The sequence below is a fragment of the Diceros bicornis genome, chromosome 3 (genome assembly GCF_020826845.1).
Source record: "Diceros bicornis minor isolate mBicDic1 chromosome 3, mDicBic1.mat.cur, whole genome shotgun sequence".
Taxonomy (NCBI): domain Eukaryota; kingdom Metazoa; phylum Chordata; class Mammalia; order Perissodactyla; family Rhinocerotidae; genus Diceros; species Diceros bicornis.
This window is the reverse complement of record NC_080742.1, coordinates 15,044,624-15,060,929: the sequence shown is the minus strand read 5'-3', so window position 1 is coordinate 15,060,929 and position 16,306 is coordinate 15,044,624. Positions and strand designations below refer to the sequence as shown.

The 16,306-nt window shown below is 37.7% G+C and overlaps 1 protein-coding gene across 2 annotated transcripts in view; it reads left to right on the top strand.

The window, feature by feature from the left end:
• The first annotated feature begins 5,870 nt into the window (after positions 1-5,870).
• Positions 5,871-16,306, top strand: part of FAM185A (family with sequence similarity 185 member A) — a 53,284-nt gene continuing 42,848 nt past the window's right edge. Inside the window, exons 1-3 of one of the 2 annotated variants that reach the window (XM_058523982.1) lie at positions 5,871-6,486; positions 9,291-9,400; positions 14,483-14,575. In XM_058523982.1, coding sequence (XP_058379965.1) covers positions 6,063-6,486; positions 9,291-9,400; positions 14,483-14,575 — 627 coding nt within the window. In that variant the 5' untranslated portion in view covers positions 5,871-6,062. The remainder of the gene's footprint in view (positions 6,487-9,290; positions 9,401-14,482; positions 14,576-16,306) is intronic. The other variant, XM_058523972.1, reaches the window with a different exon arrangement.

The following is a 16,306-nucleotide window of genomic DNA, read 5'->3' as shown; positions in this document are numbered from 1 at the left end:
AAATTATTATTTAAGAGTAAGGGTGAAATAAAGACATTTTTAGACAAAGTCTGAAGAAATCAGTCAGAGACTCTTATTGAATATATATAATGGATATACTTCAGTAAAAACAAAACTGAATCTAGAAGGAAAGAGGTGCGCAAGTAAATTGGTAAATGTTGCTAAATTTAAATAAGCATTGAATATAAACAACAACAATAATAATAACTACTTGAGTGACTTCAAAAACAAGGTGGAGGGCCAGCCCAGGTAGCCTAGTCATTAAGTTCAGTGTACTCTGCTTTGGTTCAGGTTCGGTTCCTGGGCACAGACCTACACCACTTGTCAGTGGCCATGCTGTAGCAGTGGCTCACGTACAAAAGAAAAGAGGAAGATTTGCAGCAGATGTTAGCTCAGCATGAATCTTCCTTAGCAAAAAAAGAGGAAGATTGCCAACAGATGTAAGCTCAGGGTAAATCTTCCTCAGCAAAAACAACAACAACAACAACAAAAACAAGCTGGAACTAAAATACACAAGGCAATAAGTAACATGGAAGATGGAAGGGAAAAAATTGATGTTAAAGAATTCTATTGTTTGAAAGGAGGATGAAGATAGTGATTGATTAGACTATTGCTAAGTCAAGTGAGTATGCTAAAAATTTAAGGATAATGATTAGGAGAAAATATTCAAATGGCCTTCCAAATTACTAAAGAGGAAAAAGGTGAATAAAGAAAAACATTTAGGCTAAAACAAGACAAGAAAAAGAGGAACAACAACAACAAGAAGGCAAAAAGGCAAGGTTAATAGAAAACACAAAACAAGATGGTAAGAATAAGTATAAATGTAAAAGTAATTACAAAAAATGTCATGGGTTAAATTTACCTGTTGAGACAGATTCTCAAGTTGGATTTAAAATATCCAGCTGTATTCTGTGTATAAGAGACAAGTCCCAAATATAATGTCACAGGTTTGAAGTAAAAGGATGAAAATACTATTGTTATTATTAGCAATACCAGAGATAAAGACGGTCATTATTTAATGACAAAAAAAAAATTAACAGGAAGCAATATTAATCCTGAACCTATACATAACTTACAGAATAGCCTCAAAATATATAAAATGTAACCGGAATTTCTACTCAAAGTATATATCAATGCTACTACTGTGTGATTGGTTGAAACACTATTGTTACCTTGTGGAAATGGAATAAAGCATTAGCACATACAAGAACTCTAATCTAAAGTAAGCTTTTCAAGTTTTTCTGTTACAAATAAATTCTCTGCTTGTAATAAATATTATCTTAGACACACACACACACACATAAATACATATTGTTTTAACGTATAAAGTACTCACATTCCCCTACCTATTTGTAACCTAGGCAACTTCTCGAGATGTTTTAAGTGAGTAAATTTGACTACATTAAATAACAAACTTTTTCCTGTATATCACCTACATGGAAACAAATAACATGTAGAGTTCAAATGGGACTACCTAGGTATTCTTTAAATACTACTTAGTACTGTTAGTTATTAGTTTAGATTATTGCATTTATTAAGATTTCATAAGAATAGAAATCATAAGATATATTTATTTTAAAAGTTTATAATTAAGAACATTAGCAAATTCCTAGGGCTTCCTTCACTTAAGGTGAATTCCAGAATCCTTTGTTTAGGTTACATTTTTCTGAAGACTCTCTCATGCCCTCTGCTGTCCATTTATTGAATATAAATTACTAAATAAAGTAAAATATTCATGAGTATTTACCTTTAGATAGGAAGAAATCCTCCACCTATTTCACTATTTGAGTCAGTCTTAGGAAACAATATATGCTAAGAAACACTTTTAAATTATAAACGTAATATATGTTCACTATTGAAAACACACAAAAATATGAAGAAATACTTTATTATCTCATTACTTACAGAGAACCATTGTTATCAAGTTGTGTATTTCTCTCTGGAATTGTTTCTATGGAATATATTTTTAAATATAATTTTATGTTAGAATTAATATTATTATTATCACAGAATTGGGATCATACTATACATACAAGTTGGTACTCTACTCTTTTCCCTTAATATTACTGTGACATAATAGAAGGAATATATGTTGGTCTCTGTCCCTGGTTCCTGACACAGGGCTCCTGAAACCATTGTAATTTCCTGGGTGATAGGAGTGTCTTTTACTCTATTGAGGCGACTTTGGGTGGGCTCCTGGACAAGGGCTGGTCACCGGAAAGAACAAGTCATAATTAGAAGCTTGGCATTTTCAGCCCTGCCCCCTATTCTCTTGAGAAGAGAGAAGGGCTGAAAATGGACTTACTGACTGATCATGCCTACATGATGAAGCCTCCATAAAAATCCCAAGAGTGTGGGGTTCTGAGAGCTTCCAGGTTCGTGAACATACCCATACTGGGAGGGTGACGCACCCCAACTCCACGGGGACAGAAGCTCCTGCTCTCAGGACCCTCCTAGACCTCACCCTATGTATTTCTTCATCTGGCTGTTTATCTGTATCCTTTACCATATCCTTTAATAAACTGGTAAATGTAAGGAAATGTTTCCCTGAGTTCTGTGAGCCACTCTAGCAAATTAATTGAAGCTTAGGAGGGGAGCAGGGAACCTCCAATTTCTAGCCAGATGGACAGAAGTTGTGGGTAACTTAGGGACTTACTACTTGTGGTTGGCATTTGATGTGGGTGGGAGCAGCCTTGTGGGACTGAGCCCTTAACCTGTGAGATCTGACCCTATCTCCAGGTAGATACCACCTGACTGACTATAGGTAGTGTCAGAGAGTCAGTCAGAGAGCATCAGAATTGAGTAAATTGTAGGACACTCAGATGGTGTCATAGAGAATTGCTTGTTGTAGGGAAAAACCCTACACATTTGGTGACCAGAAGTGTCAGAAGTGACGTGTTGTGAGTGTGGTAGTAGTGTGAGAGTACAGGAGACACATACACAAGGAAAATTGTAGGTTTTTCCTTTACAATTATATTATGGAGGAGTTTCCATATCACTGAATAATCTTCAAAACATAATTTTTAAACTGGTGCATATTCCAGATATATACTAATTTATGTAACATCTTCCTATTTTTGGATATTTAAGTAGTTTCAATTCTTTACTATCATAAATAACCCTGTAAAACAAAATTCCTTGAACATAAGTTTTTTTGAACATCCTTAATTTTATGCTTACATTAAATTCCAAAAAGTACAATTTCCAGGTCATGGATACACATATTGTTAAGGTGCTTTATGCATATTCCTGAACCAAACTCTGGAAAGTTTGTAATAACTTACACTCCCACCAGCAGTATATGTTCATGACCACAGGAAAGTCTTTTTTAAAACTGAAGATGTAAAAATACCTTACAAGTCAACTCTAAATAGGGGGAAAAGTTGTATATGATTCTCCACTAGTTTGATGAATAATTTTTTTCTTCAAAAGTGTCAGGAAGATAGAAGGACCTTTCAGTAGAATGGTAAGAGGATGTGAGGATAATAATACTTGCCCTGCTAAACACAGAGTGTTCTGTGAGGCTACCGTGAGATGATACATGTGAATATGCTTTGAAAACTATAAGGTCATACAGATGGAAGGTAGTATTTTTATTAGTCATTATTGACATGTGGACAGATTTGATATATAAGTCATTAGACTTTTTAAAGTATCAATAACTTTTTAATATTTTATACTAATCTTAATATCAATAATTTTCTCTATTTTCCAACTCCTATAATCAGAAAAGTAATTTTTATGTCAATTTTCTTTAGTTTTGTTTGCCTGAAAATAGTAAAACAGTGATTTTGCCACATAGACAATTATGGTTTAGTTGTCAATTCCATTAACTTGGTTTACCTCAGAAAAGGAAAAATTACCATTGAAACAAAATTATCTATTAGGGACTGCTATTTAATCCAAAAATATTTGGAACATGTACAAAAAATTTGAGTGCACTCTCAACTTGCCTAAACCAACGCCTTTTTCAAAGTTATTCCTGTGGGTTTTCATTAAAAAGACAATTTGAAGATCAGTCTGGATAATTATGACCAAATGAAACACAAAGCCAAGGACAGAACTAGTCTTCAGTGGAAACTTGGTGCACCTGAAAGCTAGCACCTATCACGAGCCTTCACTAGGAGGAAGAAGGAGGGAGGACCCGCTAGGACAGAAAGCAGGAAAGGATAACCAAAGAAAACACTGAATTTTTAAAAAGGTAATGGCTAGCAAAGAGCTCTGTGACTTGGGCCCATGAGCTTTAGCCCAGCTCATTAGGACTTGAGCTCATCTCTCTATCACTAGAGCTCCCAGGAATTCTGGTTATTGCACTTCGCCAAAGGTTCAATTTTTTAAGGCATTCAGTTTCAGCACTTGCATTTTATTAAGAGTCATTGTTTGTAGTGTGTCTTTGCTAAAGAACTTAGGGAATGATTTGTAGGAGGAGGAAGGGGCACAGAAAGGGAGAGATAAGCAGGAAAGGGAGAATAAATCTTTTTGTTTCCCTAGAAGATTGGCCCTGCCCTAACATCTGTTGCCAATCTTCCTCTTTTTTCTTTTTTCTCCCCAAAGCCCCAGTACATAGTTGTGTATCATAGTTGTAGAGCTGTAGCTCTTCTGTATGGGACGCCACCTCAGCATGGCTTGATGAGCGGTGAGTAGGTCCACGCAGGATCCAAACCAGCGAATCACGGTCTGCCCAAGCAGAACGCGCGAACTTAACGGCTACGCCACCTGGCGGGTCCCCAATCTGTTTTTTGTTTTTTTTCATTTTTAAAATTGCCCACAGAATAATAAAAGGTAAAAGAGACCTTATAGAGTCATTTAGTACAATCCCTCCTGATCTTAAAGCTGAAGAAACAGGTCCAGGTGACCCAGATGAACCAGTGGCACAGCCAGGAAAATAACCAGTTGCATGATCTTCCCACTGCACTATGCTGACTCTCTCTTTTTTGTTATTTTAGCCCTAAAACTGAGGATCACTTGTAGTTAAAACGATCAGTGCTATTGTCAACACATCCTGATCTCTCAGATTTTTCTTGGTAGCTTACAGTCAATGCTATAGTTAAAATAAACATACAGTAATTTACATTGCAAATTTGTAGCCTGTACACCGCGTTCACATCTGTTATCTCATTTGATCCTTACAAAAACCTTTGAGGCAAGACAAAGAAGGTATTATTGACCTCATTTTCAGAGCGAGCAATTAAAACCCAGAGACGTCCAATGACTGGTCTAAGATCACTTCGCAGGACTCAACCCTATTCCTTTATCTGCTATAGGGAAAGAGGGAGTTCCCTGGAAAAGCGCCAATCCGGCTCTTTATCCTGTTACCAAGGGATTCTCCATCCCAGGGTACTCCGCACTAGTTTAGCGAAGTTTGGATCTAACCATCCACTGAAGGTACTCCTACTTTGCATCTAGTTCCCACCTTTAAAAGCAGTTTCTTACCCCTTCCCTTGGTCCTGATCCTTATTTAGGCTTCTATTTTTCTCTGTGGGTTACGACCTCTTGAGCCGCTCTTCAAAGCTTCACCCTCTCCAAAGAAGTCGCGTCCTCGGTATCCAAGGAAACCACATAGCCTTGCCCACCTTGCCCCTTCCACGCTTTCCATTGGTCAGTTGGATTTCCATGTAGATTTTTTTTTTCCTTCTCTCCAATGGCTAAGGGACTTGAGGCAAAGAGCGCGCGCCTTCTGAGCCCAGTCTAACACTCGCTGTTACTACGATTCTACCATGCGCATTGCCTCCTGGGATATGTAGTTTCTACGCTGCCCAGAGCCCTTCGATGACTGGCCCTCTAAGAACTACCTATCCCGTCGGCCTTGGCGAAGGGGCGGGGCTAGGCGACGAGGTCTGGTCAAGGTGGATACTAAGATATTTGAAATTCTCACTTGCCGCTCAGGCGTGTGAGGCTGAGGTTTAAATTGCTGGACGTAGTAAGCAGTCTTGCTTTTGCTTCAGCAAATCCTCGCAAATGTCTCCTTTTTGACTTGAGTGGGCTCAGTGGCCAAGTCGACTGGCCGTGGCGGGACTGACTTGTGGCTGAGGTGATCTGAGGGAACGCGAGAGGGGCGCGCCATGTTCGCCCCCAGCTCGGCCGGGAGGCTCGGCTGCCTCCGGCTGGGTCAGCTCCGAGCGTGGGCCGTCGGACGCTGGGCGTGTCGGGCTCGTCAGGCCGGGTCGTATGGCTCCGGTGGGTCCGAGCCCGAGGTCCCCCCGCCGGGCCCCGCGCGGCGGACTCTGACGGAGTGGGCGCTGCTGGTGAGCCCGTTCGGGCGCCTGCGGGCGCGGCTCCCATGCCACCTGGCCGTGAGGCCCCTCGACCCCCTCGCCTACCCGGACGGCGACCGCGTGCTGGTGGCGGTGAGCGGGGCGGAGGGTGCGGCGCGGGGCCCGGCCGGCCTGCGGGTGACGTACGACGAGGCGCTGAGGGAGGTGGCCGTCGTGTCCGAGTCCATCGACCCCCGGGCTGCCGTGGAGGTGCACGCACCCCTGAAGTTCGGCAAGTGAAGTGAAGTGACACCGAGTGTGGGTCCGGGGCACCCCCAGCGAGCTTCTTCCCTTAGGCCGACGTGCACTTTTAATTGCATGTGACTTTCTAACTTAACTTATAGTTGTCCCCTTCGGAAGCTGCCTCTTTTTTTCTGTTCTACTTTGAGTTTTCGAATAGTAGGTAGAATTAGGTTCCCAATTACAGAAATTTTGTAAATCGAATGGAAAGATGATTTGGAATAATCTAAGTCAGATAACATTTGTGGAGCCCCTTACGTTCTCCTTTGGCACTCTGTTCCTATTTCTGTTACCTTCTGTCAATAGCAAAGTGGTTTCGTTTTCAGAGTTCAAGTTTCTTGATAAACCATTCAGTGGTGTGGCAGTCCATCCACATTTCCCCTTGCTCAGAGCCTTGGGGGTCTGTCCCCAAACAGTCCTGTCCAGAGGATGTTCATATCTAACCTGGACCAAGCTTCAAATAGGGCACTCAGCTGCTTACTGATACATCTCTATTATTTTTGGCCTAAGTAAATTTTCGGTGAGGAGCAGGCTTTGAAGAGAAACACATAGTAGGGCTGCCTGGGAAACTCCAATTGATAGTGCCTGCAAGATATGTTTCCTAGGTGTTTGGGTTCCCTGTAATTTCTCAAATGCGAGCCACTGTATACACGACACTTTTCTAGGAAAGTCTCCCCAGGCTCCCCGCTTTCCTGGGACTGAAGGAGGATATTGATGATGATCATAATAGCTGCTAACACTGATAGATAATCTTTTCTAATCCTTCCGATTGCACTATAGATACTGTTATTGTCACCAAATCAGATAAGGAAATTGAGATACAGCAGGTTTCATAAAGCGAGTATTTGTTGTGGGTGAACTAACAGAAAAAACCCATGCCTTCATGAAACTTAGGTTCTAGTGGAGATCAAGAAATGTGCCTATTCCCTCTCAGATATATACTGGTGCAGCTGGGATTTGAACTCAGTGGAGTCTGTTCAACCACGGTGCTTTATTGCTTCTTTTAACTAGCCTAGATAAATAAGAGACCTTAACTTCAAAATGTAGCAGTCTGGGGTGGGGAGGAAGATTTGCCAGTAAGTTATTGTAATACAAAATAGACTGAGTATTGAAATAGAGATAAGCAAAATTTTATGGCAGCACAGATAAAAATGGAACTACCTGTGCTGGTGATCCCAAACCTCATTATTTGTTGATTCCTCTTTTTAGAGCCAGAATCCCAGTTCCAATTTTACTGTTTCCATAAGTCTATTCCATGGGCCCCTCAAATCCACATAATTCAGTTCTCTTCATACTTACTTGTTCCTCCAGTTTGTCTATTACCTGTTTCAGTGAATTGAGTGAGTAGCATTACTATTGCTCAGTGTCTAGCCTTAACTTCTCTACCTACCTAGTGAGGGTAGAGTATATTTAGAATCTGTTTCTCTGTCTGTCAGCGCTGCCTTAGATCAAGCCTTATGTTGTAACACTGCTTAACTGGGTAAAAATTTTGCAGTTACATTTGCATCTATTTAAATATGGGGTATTGTCTTTTTAAATATATTTTAGATTAATTCCAACCAATATATTGCTGTTATTTTAAACCTTTATAAAGTAGAGACTGCCATATATACAACTGTAGAAACTGATTTTTATGCCGTAACTATTGAAATTGTGGTGTTAGGCCCCAGTAGTTTGTGTTTGGGGCAACACAGTGTTTACCTCTCTAGTCTGGTTTAAGGGAAATCATCAATATTTATTCAAATTAGGTATTAAATATCAGTGTTTTTTTTTTTTAATTTTTATATAGAGACACCTAAGGTTACATCTTAAATTGACAGCCAAGGATGGTACCTGTTACTCCTTATTTTCTAAACTTTCCTCAGATATCACTTATTTATTCACAACCTTGTGGTTTTAATACTTTTTAGTACTGGATTTTTCCAAAAGTTGTTCCCATTTATTATTACTTCAGATACCTTGTGATATAGCTACATAGCAATATCCTCATTTTTTAGATATGAAAGGTTAGAGATAAAATTTAAAAACCTAAATTATGATCATATATACTGATCCATGCTACTCCTGCAATATGCTTTTAATTTGGGGGAGGTTTGGGAACACATCTTTAAATCTTCATGAATATAAGACAGAATAGGCTAACTGACTTATCCAGTTTACCATAATGACTTGTTAACTTGCTGTATTCTTAGTCAAGCGTGTGTGTGTGCGCGCGCGTGTGTGTATGTGTGTTTTCTCAGTGGGGAAGAAGCTTCTATGATCTTTCCCAGCAGTGCCTATAAGAATTGGAGTCTTTGGCCTCCTTTACTTCCCTCCTATGTTGCCTTCTCTCTTTAAATGATATAAGCTAACAGAAATAACTGCTTTAGGGGGCTGGCCCCATGGCCTAGTGGTTGAGTTTGGTGTGCTCTGCTTTGGCGGCCTGGGTTCAGTTCCCAGGCGTGAACCAATACCACACATCAGCGGCCATGCAGTGGCAGCAACCACATACAAAATAGAGGAAGATTGACACAGATGTTAGCTCAGGGCAAATCTTCCTCAGCAAAAAAAAAAAAAAAAAAAGAAAAGAAATAACTGCTATATTTCTAATAAAAGGCAGAAAAGGGCAGTAAATTTGGTCCTGTTGCCATAGTGGAGACCCCTTACCTTTAGAAAGAGACTGCTGACATGTATGCTCTCTCCAGGGTTTAGTAATGTTATGGGCATAACTAAGGAGCTGGATTTCTAGGGGGTACTAAAATGCTTTGAAGTCCATTAACAATAGTACTAACTTGTTTTTTCTTTTATCATTTCTAGACTTGAATATCAAGTCATCAGGATCTGGCTGTGTAAAAGTCCAAAATATTGAGTGTGATAGTTGTAAAATTGAAACTGAGCAAGGGACCAGCATCTTACAGTCTGTTAAGGTATAAGCATTTTTCTAACTTTGTTTCAATATTCTTTTTTTAAAAAACCTTAGATTGTGAATTGCAGTATCAAACTAAAGCTATTATTCTGTTTTTCAAAATATTGAGTATCATTTATTCATCACTCAGAAATTCCTTGCAAAAATTTTTCTTGAAATCAGTTCTGTTCTGAAAGTACAGAGGTTGTAGCAACTTTGAAGGTTTTTCTTCATATTCCTTTTAGGTTTCATTTCAAAGTGTTCAGTGAAACTAATAGTACATTCTTAGTATTCTGAGATCTTATTAAGTTAAAGAAACTTTAATTTTAATGAATGACTTTCTTCCATTTAATAAAAGGAAAAGTCTTTAAGCACTATAAATGTGCTTAAAATATTTGATTAATCACATTTTTCTGTACCAAGTAGCTCATTACTTAAGGATTAAGTAGGTATTTGTGCTAAACAACAAATGATTCATCTTATTTTGTAATAACACTTTTATATTTAATTTTCTTAAAATTAGATTGGTCTTAGCTCTAAATGATGGCAGATACATCTCTGACAGGTTCTAGGTTACTACTGGTACTTCTTACACTTGCATATTCAAAACACAATATTTTTGTGAACTTTGATGGCATATAACTTTGTTGAAGAGAAGTCAGTCGTCTTTGCTTCACAATTACAAAACATTTGCACTTTTAGATTTATAAACACTAATTAGAATGATTAATTTGATGCATTTTTTAATTTTTACGTCATTTGTTCCAACCACTTTAGTTTGCACACCTGCTTTTAGGATCTGTCCACATGTGAACCATTTCAAATAAGTTTCGTTGCACAAATATCATAAAAGATTAAAGAATACTATCACATGTCCTTTTAGCAAAACGAGATGGTTTAGGTTCTTGTTGTAGAAGATTCACAGTGAAGTCTTCATGTCGAATGACTAACCGGATGAGAATACCATAGTTCCTTTTGTCCTTCGAAATATATTGTTCACTCATCAATGCTGGAGTTTCAGAAAATTCATCTAGAATATTGTCCTCTGAAGACTCAGAGTCTTAGATTTTCAATTTCACAATCAAAACTAGGAGCTAGTATGCTGCTGTCTGTCTCTGAGTTGCATTATGTTGATTCATCTCATAATTCTGAAAGATCTTTTTTGTTAATTTTCTTCTTTTTGCCATGATGGGCTTAAAATGAAAAATAGTTTCTCATCTTTGGCACTATTGACATTTGGGGCCACATAATTCTTTGTTATTGGGCCAGACCTGTGAACTGTGAGATGTTTAGCAGCACCCCTGGCATCTACCTACTAAATGCCAGTAGCACACTCCTTAGTTATGACAATGAAAAATATCTCCACACATTGTCACATGTTCTCTGGGGGACAAAACCACCTTTATTTGAGAACCACCATTCTAGGCAAGTCCATCATTCTTCTGTTGTCTTATTATTTTAGTCTTTTTTTAGCATAGTTGGGAATAATTAACGAATAATGATGAAATAACTCCTAGGATAATAAAATAGCAAAAAATTATGTTATAAAATATATGAGGGCCGGCCCCGTGGCTTGGCGGTTAAGTGCGTGCGCTCCGATGCTGGTGGCAGGGGTTCGAATCCCGGGAGCGCACCGAGGCACCACTTCTCCGTCCATCCTGAGGCCGAGTCCCACATACAGCAACTAGAAGGATGTGCAGCTATGACATACAACTATCTACTGGGGCTTTGGGGGGAAAAAATAAATAAATAAAATCTTTAAAAAAAAAAAAAATATATATATATGAAAAACAAGAACACTAAGATCCCATAATGTATTTTAGATTTACAGAAGAGTCCAGTGGATATGGTATGGTAATTTTATTATAGAATGAGTTTTATTCTATTTTTAAAAAATAACTAAATTTTCTATTTGTTTTTTGGAAGACCTCTAAGAAAGAATGCAAGTCATAAAATATCAGTCCTTACAAATAGAATAGCTCAAAAAAGAAACTCAAGAACTAAAATTGGGTCCAGTGGATCCTAATGTATACTAAAGTTAAGACAATTATTCTTGAGATCTTAGGTTTTAACTGACTTAAATTCACAAATGGGAACACTTGGTAAAATATCTAATTTAAGCTTTAAATATGGTACAATATCATTATCTTGAATTAATGATCACCTATTAGTATGTTTCTCTTCCACTCATTTTAAGGACTTGAAATATATTTTATCTATGTAATAAAATGTTTTAGCCAACCCTGGTGGTCTAGTGGTTAAGATTCGGTGCTCTCACCACCCTGGCCCAGGTTTGTTTCCCTGTCAGGGAACCATACCACCTATCTGTCAGTTGTCATGCTGTGGCAGCTTTGTGTTGCTGTGATGCTGAAAGCTGTGCCACTGGTATGTCAAATACCAGCAGGGTCACCCATGGTGGACAGGTTTCAGTGGAGCTTCCAATCTAGACAGACTAGGAAGAAGCATCTGGCCACCCACTTACAAAAAAATTGGTGATGAAAACCCTATGAATAGCAGCTGGAGCATTGTCTGATATAGTGCTGGAAGGTGAGAGGATGGCGCAGAAAGACCTGGCAGGGTTCTGCTTTGCTGTGGAGGGGGTCACTAGGAGTCAGAATTGACTCAGTAGCACTAACAACAACAACAAAAAAATGTTTACAGCAGTAATAATAGCTACTGTTTACTGAGTCCTTATTATGTACCAGGAAACTTAGCTAAGCCTTCATTTAATTCTTGAAATTTCTTCCTTTTATCAAGGAAGAAAGTATGAGGTACCAAGAGATTTAGGAACTCATTTAGGTTCACATAGCTAATAAATTGAGCTGAGATTTGAACTTGGGTCTTTCTGATTTCTAAGCTCTTGCTCTTTCACCCTTCTTTATTGTCCAAGCAAAATGTATGGCAATACCACATTTATTCAGCTTTCTTAGGGAATAGGTAAGCAAACTTTTTAGGCAAGAGACCCTTAACTCACTGAATGCCACACATTCGCATTTTATGCAGTATAATAGTTTATATTATACTAAATAGTTTTTGATTTATTTAGACATTTATTTTAACTATTTTGTTTTACATATTTTTTTAAATTTTATAATCTACTTCACATTTTTTTGTAATTAGATGAACTTTAAATTGTAACAATAGCTCTTAACATTTTTGAGCCTTAGACCTCTTTGAAAATCTGACGATTGTCTCCTTAGAAAAAAATGCACATGTATATGAAATTTTGCTTACAATTTCGTAAGTTTCACAGACTCTAGAAATTCATGCAAGCTTAAGAACTCTTGATTTAAAATAACAGTTGTTTTGGAGATACTCTTTTCTAAAGTTCATCAATTACTTATCTACTTGATAAAGACTGTGTTAAATATAGTTTGACTTCAGACTTATGTCTCTATGGGCATGAAGCAGTCTACCATGCTGTCATACAGATAACTTTTTAAGAATGACTCCTTTTGCCCTTTTCACTAAATTTTTTGAAATTCATTCCTGGGCTTTTTTTTTTTTTTTTTGGTGAGGAAGATTGGTCATGAGCTAACATCTGTTGCCAATCTTCCTCTTTTTGCTGAAGAAGAGTTGCCAATCTTCCTCTTTTTGCTGAAGAAGAGTTGCCAATCTTCCTCTTTTTGCTGAGGAAGATTTTGTTAGCTCTTTTCCTGAGCTAACATCTGTGCTAACATCTATTTTGTACATGGGACGCTGTCACAGCATGGCTTGATGAGTGATGCATAGGTCCACGCCCAGGATCCGAACCTGCAAACCCTGGGTCTCCAAAGCGGAGCACATGAATTTAACCACTATGCCGATGGGCTGGCCCCCATTCCTGGGCTATATTACCTAAGGTTTTACTGTGACCCCTTAGTAAAGCAACCAGAAGGTATATGGTTGTTTTGAATTTTTTTCTCCCTACATTTTAGACACTTCTCTGTGTCTAAGGTAAAGTAAGCTACTCTAAAAAATAGACCAAACATCTAATGGCTCATATACAACTGTAGTTGATTTCTCACTTGTGTTCAAGTGTGTGGATGGCTCTTTTCTATTCAGTGATTCTAGGTTCCTTCCATTGTAATCTGCATTCATTTGGTGGAAGGGGCAGAGCACAGAGAAGGCATACCAACTCTTCTAAAAGCAGCAGCCTGGAAATTGCACATAGCATTTCCACTTACATTCTATTAGCAAGAACTTAGCAACACCTAAGAGGTAAGGGAAGCTGAAAAATATCATCTCTTCATGGGCCCAGCTATACTCCTTTTTCTTTGGGGAAAAAAATGGATTTTGGTGGACCTATAGTAGTTTCTGCCACCATTGCCAAGTATGAAATCAAGTTACACACACACATATCTTTTGTCTGGCAGAGGAAGCTGACTGTGACTACTGTTTTATTTGTGCTTTAGGGGCATTTCACTTAGTTCCAGTTTCTGGGATGTGTTGTGCTAGAAAGTTAAGCAGTCACTGGGCTGTTACCCTAAGTGTGAATATATCCTTCAGATGACTTCAGCCATAAGAGTGTGGGTTTTGAAATCATACAGATCTTGATCCTGTTAGTTTAGATTTTGTTGTTTTCTAACTGTGTCACCTGATAAAGTTATTTAACGTTTCTGATTCTTGGATTTCTTCCTCTGTGAAATGGGAAAAATATAATGCCCATCTCTCTGAGTTGTGAGGATTCAATGATAGTTCACATAAAGTAGTGAGTATCGTATTTGGTGCAAAGAAAATGCCAAGTAAGTGGTGACTATTATTATTAATAATGATGAACAATAACAGTGATTATAGTTGTCATCTTCATCATCATTTATGTTTAGTTGGCCAGTCTCAGTGATCTTTGATTCCCAAGCCCATCTTCAGTGAAGCTACTGGAACACCTAGGTATCTCTTCTTTCTCCCTTTGAGTCCAGATAACTTAGTTAATCCCTGTAACAGCAGTTGACATTCTTTTCTGGTTGAGGTTATTATTCCAAACAGAACATTTCTATTTCAGTCTGGGTTCCTCTTTTGCTGCTTTATTATTATTTAAAAACAAATGTACAAAATGTTGGAAATTTTTTTATTACTATAAGTCAAATTTATTCTCTCTATATTTATTTTTGTATTTGTCTTTCAGAGTCAAAAATTACGTGTTCAAACAAAAGGAGGCAAAGTGATCTGTCTGGGAACAGTTTATGGAAATATAAACATTCATGCATCAGATAAAAGTGTAAGGTTGAAACTTTCTTTTTTTTAGTAATTGCAATTTTACATCAAGTTGGCTAACACAGTGGGTAGGTTCTACAAAATTTGTGGCATAACGTTTCCTTTTTCATGCATTTTAGTTCATGAGTAAATTCAAATTTGAAATTGAAGTGATTAAATATTATACAATTTAAATTTTAATTTGTGATTTAATACTTTTGACAGTTATTTAATTTCTTATTTGGAATCAATAACAACTTTAAATACTTAATATTTAATTCTAGTTCTGAAGAGATTTTTATTTTTGTGACCATAAATTAAAATTGGTCATTAAGTAATATCACCAGTATCAGGCTTAAATTTTTCTTATATGTTAGGTTTATTTGAATATTTTTCCAATACCTGCTTACTTTGCCTGTAGGCAATTAAAGGACGTTTCAAAACTCAACTTTCTTCAGTATTTTCCACAAGAGGGCACCATTAGATAGCATTACTATTCTCCAAAAGCTTTTGTTAGCCATAGGGATTTTGGTTAAGAAGATAGTTTTTGTCTCTGTTTTTTTTTGCTGAGGAAGATTCTCCCTGAGCTAATATCTGTTGCTTGTCTTCCTCTATTTTGTATGTGGGCCGCCACCACAGCACGGGCACTGAGACAAGTGGTGTAGGTCCATGCCCGGGAACTGAACCTGGGCTGCCGATGCAGAGTGCGCCGAAATTAACCACTAGGCCACCAGGGCTGGCCCAAGAAGATAGTTTGTAATTTTGGTGAGGAAGATTGGCCCTGAGCTAATATCTGCTGCCAATCCTTCTCTTTTTGTTTGAGGAAGATAGTCACTGAGCTAATATCTGTGTCAGTCTTCCTCTATTTTTTATATGTGGGACGCCACCACAGCATGGCTTGACAAGCAGTGTGTAGGTCCGTGTCTGGGATCCAAACCTGCAAACCCCGGGCTGCTAAAGCGGAGCATAGGAACTTAACCACTACGTCCTGGGGCCAGCCCCTGTTTGTATTTTTTAATCAACTTTTGTTGCTTTCTGTGATTTAGCATGGTATTAAGAGTAAAGATACGATTTTGAAGTATAAATTGTCATAATTTTTAAAATATGATCAATAATGTTTTAAATCTTTGAGAAAGATCTGAGTCACCTTTTATATTACTCTTATACAATTTGCAAGGATCTTTTATTATAAATTTGTTAAATTCCATACTCAGCTTTATTCTCAGATAATTGGTAGGGAGGAATTATAAGAGTATCTTGTAGGTAGATTATTGTTGGCATAATTAAACAAAGTAGATTATAACAGTAATTATTTCTACTGTTGTCACTTTTATTTTCCTTCACCTTTCTCTTAGAACCTGTGGGAGACTGTTTAAACCCAAACATTTAAATTTATCCTTTAAATTAAACTAGGAAAGTAGTGAAACACCCCCTGGCCTTATGTGACAGCTCTTTTGAGATGGCATTTAGTTTTACCTCTCAGATTGCTGTGATCTTGGAGGTGCAAAAGGAAAATAGGAAAACTTTGCAGCTCCTTCAAACTCTGTCCTTTAAATGATGGCTTATGTTATTTGAAATTGTCTAAGTTACCAGAATATTACATATTTACATTCAAATATAAGTATCAGAGAAGAATCTATATCATATCTTAATTATTTGCTATTTCGAATGTTTTGGCCACTGTCTCCACTCATTAGTTATTTATTTGTTCCAACTTTCATGGTTTATTAAATATTCATTTATTTCTACTTTCTAT